The sequence below is a fragment of the Siphateles boraxobius genome, unplaced genomic scaffold (genome assembly GCF_051911475.1).
Source record: "Siphateles boraxobius isolate OS27281-9 unplaced genomic scaffold, OSU_SipBor_1 46, whole genome shotgun sequence".
Lineage (NCBI taxonomy): Eukaryota > Metazoa > Chordata > Actinopteri > Cypriniformes > Leuciscidae > Siphateles > Siphateles boraxobius.
Window position 1 is genome coordinate 5,719,832 of NW_027509097.1, and position 12,663 is coordinate 5,732,494.

The 12,663-nt window shown below is 37.9% G+C and overlaps 1 protein-coding gene across 14 annotated transcripts in view; it reads right to left on the reverse strand.

Moving 5' to 3' along the window:
- baiap2b (BAR/IMD domain containing adaptor protein 2b) overlaps positions 1 to 10,685 on the reverse strand; it is a 53,769-nt gene extending 43,084 nt beyond the window's left edge. For 2 of the 14 annotated variants that reach the window (XM_077200405.1, XM_077200413.1), the window contains exon 1: positions 10,161 to 10,585. In XM_077200405.1, the coding sequence (XP_077056520.1) occupies positions 10,161 to 10,232 (72 nt within the window). In that variant the 5' untranslated portion in view covers positions 10,233 to 10,585. Of the gene's footprint in view, positions 1 to 10,160 lie in introns of all 14 variants that reach the window. The other 12 variants (XM_077200403.1, XM_077200404.1, XM_077200411.1 and 9 more) reach the window with 9 other exon arrangements.
- Between the last annotated feature and the right edge of the window lie 1,978 nt (positions 10,686 to 12,663).

Consider the following 12,663-nt stretch of genomic DNA (forward strand, 5'->3'; position numbering starts at 1 on the left):
GGTGAGTATTACAATCAGCTGAAAGTTCGCATTCAGCCAATTCTCCATCCAAATAACAAATAGATGTAAAGTAGTCTGGCCCCTACATTTTTTCTTTTAAGATTTCTTTCGAATGTATGTCACAATATTGAATAAAAGATCTGGTGTTACTTCCATTTCATCACAACTTTGAAGGATTGGAATTTAACAATTTACTATCTGTGGCTCCACACATACACACACACATACACAAACACACACACACACACACAATCCTAGCTTCAAGACAACACTGACTCCAGATCAGTTTAATCATTTATCATCACACTACTACACTAAAAGCAAGAGTATTCATCCCTGATATGTGCTATCTTCCCTCCACCTTCCCACATGGACAAAGATCTTTCGTTGTCCACTGCGGATGCTGCATGTCATTTAGTTACAGCTGTCTCACTCCTACAAGTCGCCCTGGCGCTCATCTTACCAATTTCCATTTCTGATGAGCCCCTGTCTGTGTACGTGCGTGGTTGTATGTGTGCCTGTGCTAGTTCACCGTGAACATCAGCACTGCGTGTGCATCCCACTTCAGAGTGAGCTTGGAGAGGTGAGATGGAGAGAGAATGACTTCCTTGCCCATATATGGTTGTGTCGGTATTCCCCCGCATTACACTCTGCTACAGTGTATTCCTATTCCCTGCACGTTTGGATCATACCATCTGATCGCAGCAGGAGGGGGAGTTTGTGCAGCTAGAGCTCATTACCTTTGACTGATGGAACAATGTGTCCCCCTTGGTTCCATCACCTTAATTCATTCACAGAATCGCCAATGAGAAATTAGTGAATGGCAATTTCAATTTCAGTGCAAGGAGACAATGATGAATATGACTAAGATGCATGTGCTGGTACATGTGCCTATGTATAATAAATGTATATAATGGGGGCTGTGTGTGGGTGGGTTCAAGCACACGGACACGGTTTTGTCTTGCTGCTGATGTACCCTCCGGTGAGATCTCGGTTGAAATGTCACTGCAAAGATTCCAGCATTTCCCAAATATCTTCTCCTGTCTCAAACACACACATATGCGTCAAATCATTCCTCTTCCATTCACCTTCAATCAATGTCTCTCATTCTATTGTTTTACCTCCTCTTGCACTCTCTGACTGTTAAAGACACAATAATAAAAAGGAGAAAAAAAAAGATATTATATTTTGCAATGAATAAAGGAAAGCATATTTTAGGTTGAGATTTAATAATAATGTATCTTTATTTAATTATATATTTTTTTCAGTATAGTATTTTAAAATGTTTAAAAAAAGAAATTGCACTACAATAGGCTACCTAGAATTGGAAGTAATGGTTTGCGAAATATAATTTCCTTTTTTTATGGGTGAAATATAAGATGAATATTCCCAGACATTCCTTGACAATGTCCAGTCACTCTATTAGACTGCTACCACATCACTTGCAGTGGAGAATTGCATTTTTTTTCCCGGATGATCAAGACAAATATAGAATATATTCACTGTAACCTACACATTTGTGCATCAAGGAAATTTAAATAGGTTTCTCTCATTCCTTGCCAATTCCATCCTCCATCCTTAATCCACTCTGCCTGGCAGGCATGACAGTAGTATATTTGCCCTGCTGTCTATTCATAACAGGCATGAGAGAAACAGAATCATCTTTACAATATACATCATGGCAGCCAAAGGACCACATTAGCCCATGGACTGGGATGAGGGGGACGGAGCCAAAATATAGTCACATAAGCAGATCACCTTTGGGTTTGAGACAAAGATATCACAGCCTTGTGATTAAATTTCAAAAGAGATGTGTTCATACAATCTGTATCTAAGGACCAAATATCAATATCATAGACATGGGAGTGGGCTCTTTCAGTAAGAAACAGTTTGCACAGACCCCCGCTAATTTTCTTTAGAAATTTTGAAATCTAGTTATGCTAAAATAGTTACTTTGCAGATCTGTCTAAGCAATGTGCACCATTAGATATTTTCTATCAATAAATCTGGAGTGGATTTCAACATCAAGCTGCTGAGATACAAACAATTATAAAATAATTCATTAGAGCACAAAGATGTCTCTGTTAGTGCTCCAGGAGTATATCTGTGTGATTTGTTTGAAGTACAAAAACATTTTGTGCCTATGAGAATATGATAATCTGATGATGCGCTGCTGGCAAAATAAAATCTTTTCCTCCTCTTTTTCTCATTCACTCTTTCATCATCACTGACATTCAAACAGCTGGGCAGCCTCTCACCTACAAATCACACAGAGACAACAGTGCAGTCTCTCTCTCTCCATCTGGATACACACATAAAACTGCTTACCTTAGTTTTAACCGCAAGACATGTATGTGTCTATTACTAGCTATATTTAGAAAAAAACAATACATTCACAGCCAATCTACTGTGAAAACATATTTTCAATGTAGAAAAGCAACAACACAGGTCACTGTGGTGTTCAGCTTTAGCCAAAAGTCCAGAAAGCAGGACATAAATTAATCATTAAAACATGGCATTATGATGTAAGTAAGGCAGTACATTCATAATGTGGCCATCTGTAGATACCAGGTTTTTGCATAAAGTCATAAGCTTTGCCCTTTTCAGAAGCTTTTGTGATCTACTTGTCTCAACTAAGAATCCCATTCCCTTCAGAGGTACCACAGGCATAGACAGTCAAAAAACACAGACGCAAACACACAATCCAACAGCTTTCGTCCAACATACTGTTAAGCTACCATCTGTCTTCTATCGGACAGCTTACAGCACAAAAACAAAAAAAACAAAAAATTTAGGACAGATTTTTAATGACATCTATATTCTTTTAAGGCACTCCAGATGACTTGGAGTAAGATACGAGGAAAAGCTGAAACTAGGACTTGTTATATAATGCCAAAGGGATGCATACTGTGCCACTCTAATTGCTATGCATATGAAATGGGTAATCAAAACAGAGAGAAAACCCAACTGACCTCACCCAAAACTCATAGCAAGCCTATAAAGAAATCCCCGCTCCGCCCTGAAAATACACTTCATCATTTCATTGATAACCCACACCTAAACACAAAACAAACACACACACACACACAGATAATGTTGATTTTGGAACGAGGTAGAGATCCATCAAACAAAGGAACTTTGGGTGGATATAAGCACTGTTTCGTTGTGTTTATAAACACATTTCAAATGTGATTTCAAAGGTGAGCTTTGACAGTTTTACCAGTTGTACTCTCGCCTATTCAGCACCACTTTCATTAACCTCAAAGGGACAGTGAGTTTAAATCAGGGGTGTCAAACTCACTGTCCTGCAGAGTTTATGTGAACCAGCCAATCAAGGTCTACAAGATTACTAGAAACTTCCAGGCAGGTGTTTTGGACAGTTTGACATATGTGGCTTCTAACAGAGTAACTCCTTAACTTCCCATAACTCCTGTTTGCAAATACAACATACCTCTTAAGAACAAACAACACAAGAGTATAATTCAGCCTGATATCTACATCAAAGATGTGAGATCCAGCATGAGGCCAGTTCAAGCGTGGACATGTGGTCAGGTTGTGGGCAGTGCAGCGTGGTATGAAGGAAACAGCCTCCAACAGATGACAATATCTCTGAGGTCTAACTGTCCTACTCACCGTGGGCACACACAAAGTTGAACTCACACACAAACCCTACGCTTTGGCAGAGGCACATTCGCACAATCAGACCGTTTGGTCTGCGAGACACTACCCACACACACAGACACACACACACACACACACACACACACACACACACACACACACACACACACACACACACACACACACACACACACACACACAGAGAGAGAGACAGAGGCACATGCACGTACTGACACACATAATCCATTGGCCCGTGAGACACTGCCCACACACACTGGCAGATGCAAGCTGAGTCACTCGTAAGTGCAGACGGGTGGATTCGAGCTCCCAGGGTCCTGTGAGATTACTAAGCAGCTGCCTGGTGTACACACAAACATACATCGACATGCTCCCAAAATCACACATGAAGTTGGACAAAAGAAATTGCCATCAGATCCAGTTTTACATGAGACATGTTACATCGAACTCCATTGAAAGATTTGAAAGTTTCCCAAAAATTGGCAGGCTTGTCATTCACCAAGTTCTACACAAGCTTTGTGCCTTCTGTGTTGATTAACAGTTTGATCATATTTTACAAATAACAGTGTAGTACATCTCCATTCAAAACATTTGAGCAAATTTAAATAAATTTAAGAGATTTCTCCCCCAAAATCAGTAAAAATGTAACAAATGTTTAAAAAAAGGCATTAAAAAAAAGCTATCCAGTCTCATGAATCTACAACAGTGTTTCTCAACTAGCTTCGGAACCCAGATTTTACATTGGACATTAAGTAGCAACCCGACACATTAGCAAAATTGTTTTTTGTACAAAATTGAATAGGCCCAAAAACTTCCAAAATTATAAACATGACATAACCTGAATGGGACAATTGAAATTTCCAATATTTCAATTAAACAAAACACACTGAAGTCAGCACAAACCATGTCTATTCTAGTATTCCAGTTCAAGACAAGTGAGCCATTAAAAAGAAGGTTCACTTGGACTAGAATTCTAGAAAAGTTTGTTCATGGTTTTGAGGAATCGAGGATAAAGGAAGTAACCTGTACATATTGGCATCTGTCTTATTTGCGGTAAATCAACTTGTAGCAAAATACTATGCACCAAAATGATTTTTTACCAAAAATTATGTTTGGGTAATTATTGGTTATAATTTGGTTAATTGGGTATTGGTATTCTGTTCAGGGTGTCTCAGGTCAGGTGATAAATTAAACAAGTTGTATTAAAGTTCTTCGGCAATGAGCCGACTATCTATATTTCAGCCAAACAATTCTTACTGTTGCTATTCTATAATCCTGTTTCGGTCACGGTGAAGAGCGTCCCCACACATTGATATGTGTACCTTATGTTTACCTTATCCACTTTGTGTGCACAGTATAGACACTGACACGGTCAAATGCGTCATCAGGGAAGCCAGTGTTTCCCCTACCATTGTTTTGGGGGGGCGCCCCGCCCCCCCAAAACGACCCCCCGCCCCCCCTAAAATGCTGACGAAATCCAGTCATAAAAAAGGAATTTAGTGTATAACGCGGAATTTCACGGAATTTGTAAATTTGAGGAAATAATAGAAAGCAGTTCAGTACACTTGAAATCAAATCGCGATGTAGACTAGTGTGTGTGAATATTAAAACACAAAGACTATTTAAATACGAATCCTGCATGTTCTGTGTGAATGAATGGTGCCGCCGACGCGCAGTTTCATTTACCACACACACACACACACACACACTGAAGCACGTGTGACGCTTGCGCTATTTTTTGGCCTATATGAAGACACAAACGCATGAACTTCCTCTCCAGGCTCTAGATCCACTCTGAAAGTCACTTCGTAATAGGGTTGGGAACCGAGAACCGGTTCTTATGCAGAACCGGTAGTGTTTTTGGTTCTGATGCGATGTGTGGACGAAGTGCTGGGAGCTTATCCTTTAATAGCGACGTCTCACCACATAAATATTAAAATTGTAATGAATGCACTGTCCCTCGCGCTATTCGTATAACAAGTTAAAAAAAATTGCGTCAGATATCAACGCAGAGAGAGAGAATAAGACAGTAGAGCTGCACCATTAATCTTTAAACGATCTCGATTCAAACACCCACGCGATCTTATTCCTAAATGACAAAAACTTCACACCGGGACATTCAAATCTGTTTGCGCTGTCGCTGACATGAAACATCTAACGTTAGCTTTACTTTCTGTCTTTTCAACAACACAGTATCGATATTTCTGTGTTAAAAATATTCAAATGATCACAGAAGTACTGAGATAAAAGTTTATAGTTCGAGAATAAACACTGATGTTAAAACAGTTAATCACCTTTTGAAAGTCGCTTCAAATAACGAAAATTCGCTTCAGAATTTACAAAATGTATATAATGAGCGATTACATCATGAATGCCTTTTTTCAAAACGTGTTTTTGTCTTATCCTGAATCACTACGGTAAGGCTGTAATAAGCGTTTAGACTCAGACTACTTTACACTGGTCGGTTCGGCACTGCTGCGGAGTAGCCCAGTGCCTGCGTGACTCACTCGCGTCATTGACATAAACATAGAGAAGTAGCTCCGGCTACAATGTTCTTCCGCAAGACGCATGCATTTCTGTTTATTAACTGCTAGAGCACTTTAATCCAGTAAGGAAACAAGTGAAGTTTCACAGAAATCAATCATTCAAACCGATTTAAAAAATATTATGTTTCACCTGTCTGGATCTTACATGTGTGTTCAAGCATATTCTACCCCTTCTGAGAGGGTATTCCACTGCTGGATATACAATAAGATATAGGAGAGGTCCCAAATTATCCTTGAGAATGCAACATTTTTTATTTTCCTTCAGAAAAAAATATTGCTAAATAATATGTTGCATTTGTTGACATTGCCAGTCTGTTAAACTCATTTGACAAGTAGGGCCTATCAGAAATAAAACACAAAAAGGATTGTGTGTTTTCCCCGTACTACTATTTGTATTAGTTTTAATAATTTTTATTGAATGGGAACCGGAACCGGAATCGTTTGGCGGAACCGGAATCGGAACCGAAAAATTTCTTACGATTCCCAACCATAGACAGTATGTTCCCAACCCTACTTCGTGATCATTTAACCGCTTCATTTGAGAACAACTATCATCATGACATAAACACACAGAAACTCAAAAGGTCTTCACGGCAACCCGTCAAAATAAAAGTTCGGTTTAACTTGACAGAAATATATTACTGTTGTACATTAGAATTTAGATATGTCCCAATGTAATAATACACTAACACTAATCCAAATAAATTATCATCAAAACTGAAATTTTTAAGGAATAATCCATGTTTTAATTTTAACAGTAAAGCTCATTGTGCAGCAAGTTATTTGACAAAAAGTTTATTTAATTTCACATGATTAAAATTGATGATAAATGATACAATTTTTGTTTTATGTCTTCATTTTATTACCAGAAAAAACACAACACAGAATTAGTGTTAGTGTGAATTAGCGCAGAATTAATTAGTGTGACATTTTTTTTCATATATTTTAAAAAAAAGTATTGTTTAATGATTCATAATACATGATTTCAATTAATTAGACATGCTTTTTGATTGCAAAAAAATTACACCACGTATCCGTAACACGCCCGCTCCGCAACACTAGCAGTACCCCCCCCCCCCCCCCAAAAAAGAATCCTAGGGGAAACACTGGAAGCACTAATTAAACATCATAGTTTCGGTCAATGGTTTCAGTCCTTCCAAACTGTTTGGCCAAAACGGAAAATTAACTTTTTTTTTTTGTTGCTCTTTCTGCCAAATATTTTAAGTTGACAAAATGTCAGTGCATCACTACAAAATACTGTACAGTTTATGTATCCAACAACAAAAGATACATAAGATAATGTTACATTGCGTCTTTGTGAATTTAACAAGGTTTTGCCATGCTGTCTGTCATAAAATAGACCTGCGACCTAATTCTGGATCACAAACCCCAGTTGAGAATCACTGAAGTGAAAGATGATGTCTGATGATGTCAAATGGCCCGCTACTGTGTTCTTTTATCTGTGAGTGCAGTTTACTGCTCCACTGCATCCGCTGTCTCTTTATTTCTTATAATAGAGAACCCCACTGCGGCCTCACGATACCCATAATTATACAAATCACAGAGACTAAAGAAGCCAAGAGACCCAATGAGAAATGAATACTCTCCTACTTAAAGTCTGAATGGACAAAACAACCTCAATGCTCAAATCCAAAGGTAACGCTGGTCATGAGTTGAGTTCCCACTTCTCACCGCTCATACACTTGATACAACATATGCTACAGGATATCGAATTAATGATATAATGAGGTTTAAAGTCATTATTCTTGGAGATAATTACTTTTTGAAGTAGTCAATTTTATAAATTATGACTTCATCCTACTTAAAATCATCATATTTATGAGAACATTGGTAATGCGTAAGCTTGATGTCTTTAGTTAATCCTGAAACAATCAATCAAGTACAATCCAGCAGAAAAGAAATGTCAACATTTCATCAAGGGTCAGAATAAAAACATTGGAGATGGTTTCACTGTAAATACTCTGAAACTTCTGCCATCGACAAGAAGATAATACTAATGCATGCAAAATAATCCTGAAGGAGGATTACGTGGTCAAGAAACGTCCAGTTATTAAACTAAAGCTTTTCTTTTGGCCGGTTACACAACTTCTCCAAGCTCATGAAAAATGTATCTTCATTAGTAAGACTTACAGTACAAGAGAAATAACTACCTCCTTCAGGACCAGAGATATTATCATGACCTCATTTTGACTAGGTTAGTGCAGCTTTCCTGTTTGTTCACATACTGTTTGCTGCAGGTTGTCATTTCCTCATAAGCACACATGCACATGTGACCAATCATGTTTTTTCCCAAGCCTGCACTTAAAACTACCATACATATCCAACCAGAGGAAAAAATAATCCTAATAGTAACAAGTCAGCTCTGCAAAAAAGTCATCTAATATTAGAGATGACTGACATCCAAGAGAGCACTAAAAATGCATTTTGTACACATTGTGTATATATTACTATATCTAATATGAAAAATTATATAACATGCAGTGTGACATACATAGTAAGTTAATCTAAACCTATTTACTATTGATGTTTGTTTACAAGCCTTACTCAACTAATATTATTATCCAATATATATTCTGCTTATTTTGATATAATTACCATACATAAACATTTTATGACCTCATATTATTTACTATTTAACTGTAAAAAAAAGTTAAAAAAAGTAAAAGGTGATTTAAAAAGAGGCAAAACTTCTTATTGTGAATGCTTTTGTATAGCAATGGACGAAATGTACTACATATGCCGCGACGCCTTATCTTCATATATCAGATTAAAATATTGACATTAAAAAAGATGCATTTGCAACAGGGTTTAAGGCAAAAATATTCTGCACAGTTTTCCTCTGAACCCAGAGAAAAGTTTAAAATAATAGTAATAATATTAAGTAATAATAATAGTGTAATAATAAGTAATAATAGTGTCCCTTCCTTCTCTAGCCAAGGATATTAGCTCCATGGGTTGGAATTAACAGCCTAAACATTAAAGTCCCTTAACAGATGTCTGCAGGATTGGACTAACACGCTTCACTGGGTCAGCCTCAGCAGCCACCAAGGTTTAGTTTGGTGAGTCAGGTGGTTTCAAAGAGGTACGCTACAACAGACGTGAGCTCCACCAGGGAAAAGCAGACAGATAAAAGAAGTAAATGTACGTTCGTATCGTAGTCCTATGCACGTGCCGTGGGGATCCATGGAAGTGCGTTAGTCGCTCTTTCCTGTTGGGACTCAGATATGCTCCAATACAATCAGCTTCATACCACATTACAAACCGAGAGCTCATTTAGAGCAAAACAAACCCTAAGTTACAAACAGGGAAAACATTTACATATTAAGCTTTTCACAAATTCCAAACATGAAAGAACAACAACACTAGAGGAAAATGCACAAAAGTAAACTTTTGAAACATATTTATGCTCTTCACATACAAGTGATGAAATCAAATTATTATAGGCACCCGAAACTCACTTGTCTCCCAGTGAGATGACAGGTTCAAGTATTTGGCTAAACTGGTTCTACACTGAAACCAGATATGTCTGCCTTTAAGTAGCCTACATGAGCCTCTACTCTGCATCATTTAAAGGAATAGTTCACTAATACGATTTCTGTCAAAATCTAGTCTCAGTCACTATTCACTTTCATTGTAAAAGATGCTATGTAAGTGAATAGTGATTGAGGCTGTCAGTTCCTCACGATCTCTATTTGGGTCCCAGAAATGAAAGTGACAGGTTTGGAACAACATGAGGGTGAGTAGTAGGCTAAATGATGACTGAATGTTCATTTTTAGGCGAACTGTCCCTTTAAGCAAGTTATTAATCAGCAAGTAACTTTAAAAGAGAAAACCTTTGCTTTTACATTTTATATTAAGTTTACAATATGAATAAATAAATCTAACAGCGAATGCGGAAAATACAACCAATGCAGTGTAATTACAAATATAAAACTATATAAATATGCATCTCACCTTATAGACATTCTCCGTTATACGATGCACCTCATCAGTCCGGGACATTTTGGAAGCTTGAGTCAGAACCATAGACGAGAATTTAAATTTCTACTGCAGGAAAATGTTTCCGAGGAAACACAGGAGGAGGAGGAGGAGGAGGAGGAAGAGGAGACACTGTATCGTTCAAACAGAGAGTGTCAGAAGCTGAGGAGGATGCGGGAGCTTTTATATGGAACTCTCTCACTGATGCCCACGCGCAGCCGCCGGAGTGGCGGGAATCCACCGTACGCGTTCATCCTCGTCACTGGAACTGCGCTTGATATTCCAAAGGACTCCGCCTCTCCTCTTCACCTTCTACGCTGCGAATGCGGCGCGACATAAGAGCTTTCTATCTTGGTTATAACAGAAGCGTTCGGTTGAGTTTAACAGGTAACGCGGGCAGTGAGAGCTGCAGTCAGATGTGAGACCATTTATTACAACATTACGTCACGTGCAAAGAGTGTAGACTGTTATCATCATAATCGCAGCGTTCATGTTTGGCGCGTCGTTACGCTGTGTAGAGGGGTGTGAGGAACAGTCTGTCCTTTGGAATAAGGATACCATAGCTATGTTCAAAATCGCCCCCTATACCCCATTCTCCTATCCTATTTCATATAGGGCAACACTTGACGGAGTAAATGAAAACGATTGCGCCGGAAGTGCTGCCGCTTTTGCATAGTTTGTGCTTGCTGTTTAATAATAATTTGAAACCTAGCAAATTGGCAGCTCCAACAGTAATGAAGATCTACATTGAACTCTGTCATGGAAACTACCCTGTATAAACCAATTAAACAATTTAATAATCAATTAAAAAGGAAATTAATTATACCTGTATGATATTAGCATATAAACATGGGCTGCATCCGAAATCGCATACTTCCCTACTATATAGTAGGCGAAAAGCAGTATGTGACAAAAGAAGTATGCCCGAATTCACTAATAAAATACTTCCGGCGAGATTCTGATATGCATACTATATGGACAATTTACTATCGAGGCCAGGAGAGAAGATCTAGTATAAATTGCAGTAAAGTGACGTAGGCTAGGTCACATGATAATGACAACATGGTGAATGCAGTACGTCAAGATTATATTCATACTACACAAATTCGTACTAGAACGTGAAATTTATTCAAAACAAGTACCTCAAGAGAGAATGCGATTTCGACCCGAACGTCACTGGTGCATTATGGGTATTCTCTTGCCGTTGTTGTTGTTGTTGCGGTGCGTAATGGGATTGAATGAGTGCACTCAAAACGTCCAATATGGTTTTGAAAACCACTACAAATGACTGTCCCCTCAAATAGTGCCCTATTTAAGGGTATATGACGCAATTTCAAACACAGCCCTACTTTTTAGTGGGGGGCATTTTAATGAGCTGAATCTTTGAATCCTCCTAAAAAGACACTGACCCTTTGTCGTGGCGACATGCAAGTGTGTGAAATGAGCAAGTCATTGCATAATTCACTTTTAGCAAAAGGTGTGTTCGACTTGAAATGGCGCTACTATACCGATCAGTTAGCATCAGTATATGGCATCAAAGTACTCATGGTAGCCTACTTTCGGTCAGCGAAGGCCGCAGCGCTACTTCAAGTCGAACTCAACTTTTGCTTTAGTAAACAAAAAAGATTTCGAACAATTTGTTCGCTTAAAAGATTCAATACCACAACTAAGTTTAAAAAAATGGATCTTTAGAACAATATGTATCGTATTGTGAAAAACATCAAAATCTAATTTGAAATGAGACAATGACGAGACAATGTTAAAATGAAATTTGACATTGTCAATTAGAAAAAAACATCACAGATTTCTTTTTTCATTTATGAACGAGCTATTGGAGTCATTTAATCATGGATTTTTTGGAGGGGTTTTTTTTCTGTTTTGAGAAACATTTGCTTTAGCCTATATTCCCAGAATCAAGCGTCATGACTACATCACTCATAGTACAACTATCACCCAAGGAGGAGGATCAGATGGGATGAGTGGCCTACAGTAGTGGGCACTGCGCAATTCATGCGTGGGTCTGTGCGTGTGATGTAGTCAGGGATTCCTTTTGTATCTCTCAGCAGCTTCTACCCACACCACCAACACAGTTTTTCCCTGCTGCACTATCCCTCTCTCTCTTATAATAGAGAACTACAACTACACAAACCAAGAATAAAACCTCATATTCAGGATTTAGGGCACCTGACAAGATAATTTAAGACTCTTAAAAGTCTTACAAGAATATTTCTATATAAATCAAAATTTGTCATTTTTTTAAGTCAAAACAAATTTATTTTTATTTATTTAGTGCTTTATTTTTAGTTTTCAAAGCAGCGTCACAGTAATAAACAGAACAAAAAAAACATTTTCAAAGTTGAAAAGGTTATCAATTATGTATCAACTTCACTTTCAACTATGCAGCTCTATAGAAGGCAATTGGGTTATTATTCAGCTCAATTCGCTTCAAGTTTTTGTTTTCTCATCTGGTAATATTTTT